The 13,388-nt window shown below is 38.8% G+C and overlaps 1 protein-coding gene across 1 annotated transcript in view; it reads right to left on the bottom strand.

The window, feature by feature from the left end:
• Positions 1-617: 617 nt before the first annotated feature.
• The window catches only part of Egfr (epidermal growth factor receptor), a 201,972-nt gene continuing 189,201 nt past the window's right edge, over positions 618-13,388 (bottom strand). Inside the window, exons 23-28 of the mRNA XM_026412215.2 lie at positions 11,383-11,529; positions 9,657-9,754; positions 8,348-8,515; positions 7,912-7,959; positions 7,036-7,141; positions 618-6,331 (exon numbers count right to left, since the gene is read on the bottom strand). Of these exons, the coding sequence (XP_026268000.2) occupies positions 5,970-6,331; positions 7,036-7,141; positions 7,912-7,959; positions 8,348-8,515; positions 9,657-9,754; positions 11,383-11,529 (929 nt within the window). The 3' untranslated portion in view covers positions 618-5,969. The remainder of the gene's footprint in view (positions 6,332-7,035; positions 7,142-7,911; positions 7,960-8,347; positions 8,516-9,656; positions 9,755-11,382; positions 11,530-13,388) is intronic.

Genomic DNA, 13,388 nt, shown 5'->3' with positions numbered 1-13,388 from the left:
TCTGTTCAGTTTTACTGTGACCCTAAACCTGATTTAACGATAAAGTTTATTAATTATTAAAAAAAAATAAAGTTACCAGTTGGAGTGGGTGTGGTGCTCAGTGGTAGAACACTTGCCTAGTATGTACAAAGCCCTGGGTTTGATCCTCAGCACAGCAAAAATACCCAATAAATAAATAAATAATAACATTATTAGGAAAGAACATCTGTAGTTGGTCAAATGTGAATAACTAAAATCAACACTGCACTGTTAACAAAGAATATAATATTATTACAAGGTACTTAGGAGTAAAGAACAATGAATAGTATACATCTAATGTTTTAATAATATACAATCATGTTCTGATCAACAGTATAAACCATACAAAAGAGAATCTTGCTTTCCATTTGTACATTGCAAAACTTTACAAGGTTAACACATACCACATAAAGCTGCTCTAAAGCTATTGTTTGAATACTACTAACATGAAGTTATTGCTGTCTGGTGTTAATCAGTTACATCATCACTTCTAATACCAGTCATCAGATCCATGGGATCTCTTAATTTCCAAGAGATTATACAGCAATATTATTTTGTAGTCAAATCATGTCAATAGGGCTTTTTTTTTTAAAAAAGAAAGTAAATGCATCTAAAAATGTCTATCTAGGTGATGGGGTGGGGATTCTTAATACTTCTGCTTGTGATTCAGGCATGACAAGCTTAGGACCTCAAAGGATACACTGTGACTGTGCAGATGTACATAAAAGCAAAACCACAATTAGTTGCTTCAGTTTTTATCCCAGGTATAGTTTATGAAAAAAGTATAAAAAATCCTCTTGCACTTTTATTTCTGTAAAAGTCATTCAACTATTTGCCAATCCTCTTGAAGTCTGCCTTTTGTAATGTAACTGATAGATCAAGGTTATCCTTCACTCTGGAAAATAAAAGGTCACTTGGGAGGGCAACAATGTCAGTTGCAAAAGCAGCAGGAATAGTCACTATACCTCTATTTTACTACCAGTTGGCCTTTAATTGAGAGACAGACTTAGGAAATGACAAAAATAGGTGTCTATTTTATATTTCCTTTGCTTTCTCTCCACTGGTTAGACATTCTGCCCTCTAGTGCATGGGCAGCCATCATGGGAACTCTGTCCAGGTTCCTGATTCTCAGTGACAGATGCTATCTTTGTGTCTTAGAATTCTCTCGGCCTGGGAATCACTTACTCTGTGGAATTTACCTGTAAGTCCAGGTCCCTGTGGCTCTTCTGATGGCTCTCAACCTTGGCTGTGATTTGTAATGACTTTAGGAGTTTTAAAAAGTGCAAATGCCTGTATTTCATTCATAGAGAATGGTATAATTGGTCTCAAATATAGCTGGGTTTTAAGGGTTTTGAAAGGTCCCCAGGTGATTTCAAGGTGTAGCCAGGGAAGCTTCTTTAGGTTGGTTATGATAAGAGTCTTGGTAGATGTCATAAACATGTTGAACATTTTTATGGCTGTGTACATACTTCTAAGTCTGTATTGATAAATGAATATCAATTGTAAATATAAAACCAAAATAATTTGTGTTAAGTCAGATTAGCATATATAAACCCAAAAGTGCTATATTATTGCTTTTGTTACATTTATAAGGTCATACTGGCAGATGATCAGAGTATAATATGCATTTGGATTCTTCTAGTAGTAAAAACAGACAGTAATCCCTACAGTGATCCTTTTCTATTAACAGACTGACCAGAACCTGATTCAGATCAACACTAAGTTAGTGGGCTTTTTATCTTTTCTAATTTTATAAATATGGAATTGATGCTTCTTCTATTCACCATGACGACCAACTTAGCTCTGCAATGAGGCTGTACCTTCTTATAAGAAAGACTTCTCTTGCTTTAGTTTAACCCTTATAAGCAAAGATTTCAACTTCAATTTAATTCTATTGCAGTCTTTCTAAAGTACTTCCTTTAATAGAAAAATGAGTTTCCTAAAAATATACTTTACAAAGATCAGTGCTACATAAAGAGGACAATATTCTGCAAAAAAAGTTACAAAAATAGATTTACATTTCAAAACCTGTCTGAATGTATCTTTTTTAATAGTACAAAGATGTTTGTCCCTAGTATGGCAGGTGTGGCTGGGAAAAGAGGCAGAGATTTCTGTTCAGTTAAGGTTTTATAGCTTCAGGCAAGGACATATAAACAGATCATTGTGTTATAATAAAAATGTGTGCTTATCAAAAGAAAGAAATACAAAGTACAGATTAAGGGCAGTTTCAACAGCTGCCTCTTAAGAGGGAGCAGTTCACTCAGTGGGGGTAGGGGGAAGGAGGCTGATTTTTACAACTTACTTTTTAGAAAATGCCAAGTGTCCTGATAAAGGACACTTTGATAACCTGATAGCCTGATAAAGCTATCAAGGCTCAGATTTGGATATTAGCTAATTTCAGCATAAACTGCTGGTAGTAAGGAATTGGAAGCTTTTGGAATGGTCAGTAGTGGCCAAGTCTTAGGCATAGAGACAACTATGTATTTTTCTTTCTGTGACATGGGAATCTGTATACTACCCAGGCTTTTTTATTCTACCATGACTTAGAGCATGATATAGGCTTGCTGTAGGCTTGTGCAGCTAAAGGAGACCTTGGAGATTTGTATATTAGAACGAAGTGGGAAAAACCTTTGAGATTCTGATTGAATTGGTCTCCAGAGACTCTAGACATCTCTTTTAAACTCTCAGGATTCTTGTTTGCAGTGAGGGTGAGACCTGGCTTGTTAACATCAGGCAACAACTGCATCCTACTCATATGCAACCTGAGAACTTGATGTGAGTGAGTGTGGGTGGGAGTCCCACTGGTGAGTGCCAACGCTTGCCCTCTCAGACATTCCATTTACACAAGTGATTCTGAAATCTTTGGTGCATGAAAATTTGGTGCACAATGGGATAACCTGGGGGAATACCCTGAAGAGTCCATGATTTTGGCTGCACCTGAGAAAAACAAATCAGAATCCTTTGATTGGAACCAAGAATTCCAAAGGGCATCCCAGCCTGGGACAAACTCTTTTTGCACTTACATAATCCATGGTTCTTCAATGTCTGCAGCTTGGGTGGAGGGTCTAAAACAAACTTAATAACTTGCAACAAATATCTATGCTTTCTCATCTTCTGCTGGAATGTAATACAGTGCCTCCATTAGGCCCCTACCTATAGAAAACAGTGGCAACCGGACTCACAACAAATTTAGAGTTTGAAAGATTCATCCTTTTTAAAATCACGAGGTGGTAAGTATTTTTCATAGTGTGCAATGATACAGACTTCTTACACATTGTGAAAAGATGTATGCAAGATTTGTGATGTGGTGTAAATGTTAGTTCCTGACTCTTACTTTCCTCTGAACTCTGTTTCTAAAAAGGCCAGATCTGAGGCTAAGGCCACAGGCAGAGGCCTTCCAGGAACTGAATGAGGAAGAATTAGCAGATACATGCTCAGGAATATATTAGGGACTGATTATCAATGAGCAAGAATGGAAGGGAACTTTGAGATTAGAACTGTCAGGGCTGTGATATGGAAATAATGGGTAGCTCCTCTCCAGTAAGGCACTGGGGTCCTTAAGAGGGCTCTGACTCTGCAGTTCTCATAGCCTGAATGTCTCCCTGAATAGACACAGAACATTTTGGGAAATACAATCTTAGAATACATAGAAATAAAATTTTATGCAGGAAAAATTGAAGTACAAAGAGAAGAAAAGCAAATTTGAATAGTTTTTGTAGTTTATTTTGTTATAGGAAAGTATTCCAAAGTACAAAAATAGTAGAATTTCATTGCTACAATTCAACTGACTTAAGATTGCTCTTGCTCACAAATCATCTGCTTCTTGACAAATAAGTGACAGCAGAAAGTGAGTCATTCTGTTTCCCATGTCTGCATACACATTGACTAAGGTTTTTCTTTCCATTCTGAGTACTGAGGTGAATAGATAATGAAAGTAGTTTTATGATAATGGCACATCTCAGATTCTTAGAATGTTCCTTAATCTTCTCACTCATCATTTTGAGAGATGGTAGCTCAGAAAAGAAGGGGACATTTAGGGAACCTGGGGAATGCTGCAAACCTAGTTCCAGCTTAAAGGAGCAGCACGTCAAGATGACTGAAATTGCCTTTAAACCTACTTCATCCATAAATTTCTCCAGCAATGTTTTCTTGGTTGCGATTCCCTCTGCTGGGAATATACTTTTCATTTCCCTTGTAACTTGGACTTTGGTCATGTTAGAGGCCCAGCTGCAATATCACCTCCTTGATGTACCTTCTAGGTCTCCCCAGGAAGAATTCACTCATGCCTGCTCTGTGCTCTTGGTATTTAGCTGATATACAATATTTATCATATTGCTATAAGGGTAGTATTTATAAGTCCACTTCCCTTACTATATTGTGGACTTCTTAAAATAGGGATTTCTTCCTTGATGAGATGGAAGGAGAAAATGTTAACAATGAGGGTTTAAAACATTAAAGAATTGCTCTTAACCAATTAGGTTGCAAAGATAAGAAAATTAGGGGGAAAATGTTGGTATCCTAACTAGTTGGATAGTCCAATTATAGGGGCATTATTTTAGGATGAATTTCTCCCCACTTAAAACATCTAAAGATATGAAAGCAACCTTATCAATTTCAAACTCTAATTTCACATTTGCCACTTGAATTCCACTCAACTTATAATGTTCTCTTTCTCTGCACCTGTACAATGTGCCTATTCTGGGTGCTTGTTCTTGCATAGTAGACTCAGGGCCTAGATATTCTTTCATGAAGGGCCAGGAGGGGTTTTGGGGGTAGCTTAGCAGGCAGGGACACATACCCTTCCAGTAAAAAGCAAACAAATGAAAAAACTTTAAAAATGAAATGAAATAAAAAAGATTATCTTCCACAAGTTTTTTTTTTTTGTGTGTGTGTGTGTGTGTGTGTGTGTGTGTGTGTGAAGAGTCGTGAAGGTGAAATGAGTTTTAAGAGCAGTATCATTTTTGTAGTCTCATGACAATCCCCCCAAGGACCTAATGCATTTCATCTGAGACTCACATTTGGGGACCATGGTCCTTTGTGTACTCTTGTGGGTGTTGTTACATCTTAAATAAAGGCTATTGGTCTGAACATTGATGGACCAAATACAAACTCTTAGTTATTCTTTGACGTACCATCTTCTTTTGCTGATGTCATGACATCAAGACAGGGAAAGCATATTAAGTTTCAAAACAATTGAATGGAAAATAAACAAGTCTAATACTCATAATTAGAAAATACTGTAACCTAATGGGAAGTAGTACCATGGAAACATTTATACAAAAGTAAGTCTGAAGGAGAATTCAACCCCTTCAATTCTTCTTCACCCAGGAAAGAACAAAGTGGCTTATCCTATTGTACCTGCTTTGATTTGATTCAGTAATCAATCTGGCCTGCTTAGGACATGCAGGATTTCTTGTATATTTAGTTGTCTTGCAATGGAAGAGTCTTGAAGCAGAGCCAGTGGAATCAAGTGCTAGTTGGAAGACTTGTAGCCCATGCTTCTTGGTCACAGTTGGGCCTGGATCAACTCAGTGTAGCAAGAGCTACAAGCAAGTTTCTTTGTCCTTGGAAGAGCCCATTAAATCATAATTATAGTGACAATTAAAAATCCCAAAGACCCCCAAGCAGTAAAAGTCCTTATATATTTTTTTATTTATATTTCTAATATACCTCACTGAAAGTTAAACGTCAGCTCAAATGGACAGCTTTCTTCCTGGATGCCTTTTTGTGGAAGCTTCACAGTTTGACGATCAAGGAATGAGCCTACAACTTCCTAAAGTGCATCCAAGGATGGGGCACTTCCTGGTTGAAAGGAGCTGATCAGAGCTCAGTGGTAAAACGAGTCTGAGAGTTAACAAAGGCATGGCTATCAGGAGTGAAGTAGCTGCCGTGGCTTGGTCCTGGGTTTCTGAAGAGTCTAGAATCTTTATGGCTGATGCTACCTTCCATGGTCATGCTCCAATAAATTCACTGCTTGGTGGTGCTACTCGTAAGTATTCTGCATTTTCAGCTGTGGGACCCTTAAAGATGCCATTTGGCTTGGATTCCTTGGGCAAGAAGTCCTGTTGGTAGTCAGGGTTGTCCAGGCTAATTTGGTGGTTGCCTTTCTGGTCCCAGTGGGCAGAGCTGTCAAATGCACTGTTGACACAAATAGGCTGGGTGGTGTTGAGATATTCAGGGTTGCCCACGGCGTTACTGTGGGGATTTTGGTAGTGTGGGTCTCTGCCAGCTGCTGGATGCAAGGGTTGATTGTGATAGACAGGGTTCTGCACAGATCCTGCAGGCCTCTTAGGAATAGACTGGTTTATATATTCTGAAACAGAAAAAAAAGTGAAATAATGAGAAATGAAATAATGAGAAAAGCATCATTCCAAGATAACAAAGCAGGATTCCATGGCTCATTGTGAACCCTGTGAATCTCTTCAATGAGGCAACCGATCACAGAAAGTAAGGAAGCTACTGTAAAATAAACTGTGTCCATTTCTGTACTTGAAGCAATGCACACATGTATCTTTTGTAAATTTAAAATTCTCAGAGGATAGCTTGCCTTCATTTGTGTATGTGTGTGTGAATTGTGCACATAGTGTGAATGTCTGCAGCTAAAGCTTAGATTAGGAAGACACATGTTTCATAGTTAGGAATGGAGCCAGGAGAAAAGAAAATATATGTATCACACACACACACACACACACACACACACACACACACGGGAAATATTGCTATTTGCTTCAAACGCTACAAAATCTGTAGATTCATTTCTAAAGCAAGCCTGCAGCAAAAAAAAAAAAACAACAAAAAAACAAAAAACAGAGACAATTTAAATGCAACACAAAGAACTTGTACATGTTTGGTCACTTTGTATTTATCTGCTTCTTACTCCCTTCATTCTAACTACAAATTTGCCATAGTCTCTGCCTCTGGATCAGCTAGAAAGGTTCCAGGGAATAAGGACCAGGCACTGCTGATTGGGGCTGAGGAGGCTGGTATGCATGACTGTTTCCTGAGCAAGCCACTTACCAGGTGCTGGGAGGAATGTATCATCTATGCTGTCCTCTGTCAAGGCGCCAGTTGGGTCTGAGCTGTACCGCTGCAAGAAGCTGTCCTCCTTTGTGGGACAATTCTGCTGGAGAGCAAGTTAGGCAAGGTTACCATAATTAGTATTACTCAAATTTCACTGTGGATATATTATCCGAGATCCTATTAATTTACTGATTCCAATCCAGTGGGTCTGGGGCAGGGCCTGAGAGCATGGATTTCTGAGATGCCCTCAGGTCATGCCCCTGCTATTGGGCCACAGATCTCTGGACAAGCAGTGAAGTCCTGATCAAGAGTTCTGTCCAACACAACTTTCCATCATGATGGAGAGGACCTGTCATATGTGTTCTTTGAGAATAGTAGCTGCTAGCCACATGTGGCTACTGAACATTTTAAATGTGTGAATAACTGGATTTTATATTTTATTTTATTTTAATTATTTAAAATTTAAGTAGCCACATGTGGTTAATGGCATCTGTACTATATACTGTACATGTCTAGATTCAGGCTTCATATTTGATCACACACCAGCATTACTCAGAAGGCTGGGTGAATCATACATTATTAGGCTCCAAATTGAGAGGTCCTGTTTCAGTAGGTCTGGGTGGTATCCCAAGAATTCACATTTCTGACAATGTCCCAGGTGGTTCTGATGCTGCTTGTCCAACAAACCACATTTTTTAATTGCACTGTGATATGTAACAGCTAGTTGCTGTCTCTATGGTAAGGGTCTAGGAAACTATACTGGGTAGAAAACAGGCAGAAAGAAATCTGGGTTAAGATGAGCATTTTCCAGGTGTAATAGAACAGTGGTTCAGACCTGTATTTTAATTCATGTCATCAAGTGTTTGTACATACCCCATTTCTGTTAATGCAAGCCACAGTGGAATTGTTGCTGGTTGCACTCTGAAAAAGAAACAGAGATGTTTCTCCTGGTACACTTGTACATTCTCACTGAATTCAGGGAAGTGGATATGTTTGAAGGTGCTTAATTTTGTCTTGAATCATTAGCCTTAAAAAAAGTAGGGTTGGTTTGATTTTATTCTGTTCTACAGCAAACCCAAAATGATCACGATCAATGATTACAATCAATGTTGCAATGCAATAACAATGACTTGATGATACTTAAACTTACTTGATTGATTTGGGCTTTACCATTTGGTCAAAATTTTCTCCTTTTTCTTGATGTGAGTACTACTAGATGGTTGTCATTTTCTCTCAAACTCAATTTGTTCAAACAGAGAGAGAGAGAGAGAGAGAGAGAGAGAGAGAGAGAGAGAGAAGATATTCATACCAGAGAACTTAAGAGGGGAGTCCGAGATGTAGATGGGCTGTTGAAGAAGCCCTGCTGTGGAATGAGGTACTCATCAGCATCCACCACATCTTCCATGTCATCTTCATCCATTAGGGCACGATAAAAATTGGAGTCTGTAGGGCTTGGCAAATGCATTCTTTCATCCCCCTGGTGTAGAAATTTTGAGACCATTAAAAATGGCCATAGAAAAATGAAATTATAGCATTTCCCCATAAATGGATGGAACTGGAAAATATTATGCTAAGTGAAATAAGCCAAAAAATCAAAGGCCAAATATTCTTTCTGATATGCAGATGCTCACATACAATAGGGGGTAGAGGGGAAGAACAAAAGTTCATTGGATTAGGTGAAGGAGAATGAAGGGAAGGGAGGAGGATGGGCATCAAAAGACAGTAGAATGAACCAGACAAAACTTTCCTATGTTCATATATGAATACACAACCAGTGAAACTCCACATCATGTACAACCACAGAATCAGAAGTTCTACTCCAGCTATGTATAATATGTCTAAATACATTCTAATATCATGTGTACCTAAAAAGAACAAATAAAAAATTTTTTAAAAGGGCCATAGAGATGCTAGTCTACTTCCTGGCTACAGGAATAGGGGTCCATTGTTAGCAGGTACCTGTATACTGGCCAACTGGGTATTAATATAAATCTTGCAGTTTTATGAAGTATAACTGTTACCCCTCCAACTATGTATGTGCACCTTAGAATAAAACATTATTCCTTGCACATCATAAAATGCATAGGAAATGCAATCAACTTAGAAGAGAAGAGAAAGGGAAGCAGTAGCAGCATTTATTGAGAGTATCCTATGCTGTTAAGTGTAGTACAATGTATTTTGCATGTTATTTTGATAATCTTTAAAACAATCCTGTGAGCTTGGTTTTGCTATTCCCATATTAGGTAAGGAGGTGTCGGAGATGGCAGAGGGCAAGTGCTGACACAGGGATCTGAAACTAGATTTGCCTCACTACAAAGTCCTGCTTCTCTACTGAACCAAGATAGGGCATTGGTGAATGGAAATGTGAGATGACACAAGGAACTGAGAGAAAGACTGTGTCTGAGTGGAAAAGTTCAGATAGGATGGTGACATGGAGTTGGATGAAAACCACCATAGAACCTTGCTTACTTCAGTCTGTGCTGTGCCCAAGGCTTGCTCTTCTACTGTTCAGGAGGATTTAATAACAAGACCCAGACACAGGCCATACTGGCACAGTGACATGTGATGCTCATCCAAGGAACTTTTATCAAGGGAAGTGCAAACCGTGGTCTTAGTACCTGTATGACAAGATAGCGCTGGGGATCTCGAGCCATTTTGGAGAATTCCACAATCAACTCCCGGAACTTTGGGCGACTGTCTGCATCTATCATCCAGCCTAAGGAACAATAAGAAAGATGGCAATTAGAATTCTGGAAGAAATGCTAAAGATGGCTCTGCTTAAAGAAAGCTTTTACTGTCATTTGTCCTGTTAGACAAATAAATTATGAAGAAACCTAATCTTTGTGATAGACTTTTCAGTCTTGGCATGCTAGCACTAATTACTGTTTAAAGAGCATGATAACACCATATTTTGAATTGGAATAACAATATCATCCTCTAATTTTTATACATCTGTTGATCCTAGATTCAGCATTCTTGTATTATCACCTTCAGTGATGGAAAAGCATTGTGGTGTGCAATTGCTATCTGTGACCTACTCTGACAGTAGGGTGCCTGCGTGTCTTGACTAAGGACTGACTCAACAGTCACTCTCAGTAGTTTTTCAATTCAGAGATATAACAAGGCTTTGCAGAACTTAGAGTTGAGACTTCTCCACCCTGAAGCTTTCATTATATTCCACACTCAGTCACCATTCATGCAAGGGACAAGACTGGCTGTCTCAGTGCCTTTCTGTTGATAATTTATATTTTTTCCAGTGCTGAGGATCACACCCAGGGCTCTGCCCATGCCAGTGCCCTCCACAGAAGCATGCTTTTGGCAATCACACTGGTGCACTGGATAATACAACTATCGAAATCTAGATTCAGAAAGCTGGAGGCAAGGCTGTCTACTTGGAAATCCTCATGCCTCTTGAGGGTTCATATTTATTTTCCATTAGCAGGATGTCAAGCTATTTTTAGGTCAGTCTGCTATGTGACCTTAGACAAATCCTGTGACCTCTCTGGGTTCCAGCTTCCTCAGCCCAAACTGAGGCGGTGAAAATAGGTTAACTCTGTGGTCTAAAGTTCAGAAAGGCATTAATATTTACATTATCTTGTCTTCCTCAGATTCCCTGGGCCTCCTCTTATGCAAACGCTTATCACACATGTGATGTTACCTTCAGAGCCCAGTTCACTTGTGATTCTGGTAGAATAAAAGCACCAATCAAATCACACACTCTTATTTCTATTAAGATGTTTAAATGCTATAGACAGAAGACCTCACATAAATCTGCTGTTTCAAAGATTTAATCTAATGCAGAAATGTTGATTCTATCAGCCTTATGTGATTACTCATTGTTGGGCATTTAAAAACATGCAGTCTCTCTGGTAACAGGCTTCAAAATGTTGGACAGCTCTGCATTTCCTTGAGCAACTTAGGGAAGGGAGTATTTTGCTGTAATGGCTTATGAAAATCTTCCATTTTATTTATTTGCTTGCAAATATGTGCATATGTTAGGTCACACTGCTCACTGAGTCAAAGAAGTGTGTTTTTTTGTTTGTTTGTTTTTAGTTGTTGGTGGACCTTTTTATTTATTAATTTGTATGTGGTGCTGAGAATTGAACCCAGTGCCTCACACATGCTAGGCAAGTGCTCTACCAATGAGCCACAACCTCAGCCCCAAAGAAGTGTTTTTTGAAGAATGCTTTACAGATGTTTCTGGACTTGGATGCCTGCCTCAAAGAATGTGATAACATTTCTTCAGGAAATAAAAAGCCTGAGCTATTTGGCCAAGAGCAGCAGGTGCTCTGAGTGCCCAGGTTCAGCTACGGGCGGGTATGGATGGTCACCCCGGTCACTCACACTTGACCATGATCATGTAGACATCAATGGTGCAGATGGGAGGCTGTGGAAGGCGCTCTCCTTTTTCTAGGATGGATGAGATCTCACTTGCAGGGATTCCATCATAAGGCTTGGACCCAAAAGTCATCAACTCCCAAACAGTGACTCCTGAGCAGATGAAACAAGAAAAAAAAGCAGTTGCATTGTGAGTCAACAAGAATCATAACATCTAGTTGTCTTCAGTTGTCATTGTTGCTTACTATTTCTCAGGGTTGAAAAACTTATGTTTCAATAGCATTGGGCAATTTGCTTAACTGCTGGAAGCTTCAGTTTACCTGTATATCAAGAGGGATAATAATGGCATTAGTCTCATAAGATGGTCAGGAGGATCAAGTAAGACATATAACTGAAATGTTTAGCACAATGCTTGCAAATAGTAACTGAGCTATGAATGGTAAATAAGCCTCAGTAAACACACTGAAGACGACAAAGATGATTCTGGCTGCACAAGAGTGATCCTGCTGGGGAGTAGGAGTCACACACTCACACATCTACCCCCGAACCTTGTACCTGTGGAACTCTAAAGATGGAAATTCTGAAAAAGGTTGTAAACTGCATGTTTCTAAATAATAATAAAAAACCCAGAAAAGCCTATACTCCTTTTTTAAAGAAATATTTTTAGTTGTAGATGGACATAATACCTTTATTTTATTTATTTATTTTTATGTGGTGATAAGGATGGAACCCAGTGCCCTCACATGCTAGGCAAGCGCTCTATCACTGAGCTACAGCACCAGCCTTATACTCCTTTTGATAAACACAAAAACATCACAATTTCTGTTTCAAAGCCAATCAACAATCATGATTAAAATAAACTGAAGCAGTGTCAATTTTGGAGTCAGTGTTCTCAGATGAGCTCTGGGTTCTGAACAGCCACAGGACCCTGGCAGTGTGTCCTAGCCTCCAGCTAGTCTAATGACCCATTTTTTCCAGACTTGTTCTCTGCAGACATTGAGGTTAAACATCCCCACTTCAAAAATTCAAAAGCCAACTTCTTTGAAATCTGGAATGTTTTGAGCACTGACATAATCCTCAGAAATTTTGGATTTTGGAGTATTTCAATGATTTTGGATTTTCAGATTAAGGATGCTCCACTTGTGAAGTCTATGTAAATATTCCCAAATTTTTGCCTGTTGCTATCTATGGCTCAGCGATAGAGCACTTGCCTGGCATGTGTGAGGTACTGGGTTTGATTCTGAGCACCACATATAAATAAATGAAATAAAGTTCTATTAACAACTAAAAAATATTTTTTAAAATCCCTAAATTTAAAAAGCCCCCAAATCTGAAACACTTCTTGTCCCAAGAATTTCAGATAAAAGATTCTCAAACTGTCCCACCAATTCCCATTTAAATATGCACAATGAATTCTTGTGGGAAGGCCAGTTTTTAGGTTTGAGAACAATTGATAAGGTTGGGGAGTGGGGTAATGGGTGGTAGATCATGAAGAACAGGAGGCTGTGCGAATTCCCTCTCTTGAACTCCTTAATAAAACACACTATGCCCCAAATTTATTAAAATGAATATTTTGCCTTAACTAGAGACTGAAGAGTAGAGTGACTGAATATTTTTTTAATATTTTTATTTTTTATTTTTAGCTGGACACAATATCTTTATTTTATTTTTATGTGGTGCTGAGGATCAAACCCAGTGCCCCACACATGCCAGGTGAGCACGCTACCACTTGAGCCACATCCCCAGCCCCTGAATATGGTTTTTAAACTGAAAACTCAGGTTCATGGTCTAATATCTCCTGTGTACTGCCAGCGACAGCAGATTATAATCACACAATTAAAGATGCATGATTGCTTTGACTTTCTGAAACTACTTGTGATCACTGGAAGACACTAAGTCGCTGAATTCAAGAGAGTTCTCATTTATGTGACAAGTGTGGTCCAAATGGGACTGAGTTGGCACATACTAGAGGGCAAGCATATACCATGGCTGCGTGGGACAGGCAAAACTGA

The sequence above is a fragment of the Urocitellus parryii genome, chromosome 3 (assembly GCF_045843805.1).
Source record: "Urocitellus parryii isolate mUroPar1 chromosome 3, mUroPar1.hap1, whole genome shotgun sequence".
Lineage (NCBI taxonomy): Eukaryota > Metazoa > Chordata > Mammalia > Rodentia > Sciuridae > Urocitellus > Urocitellus parryii.
Note: the sequence above shows the minus strand (reverse complement) of the source record. Positions and strands in the feature narration are given on the sequence as shown.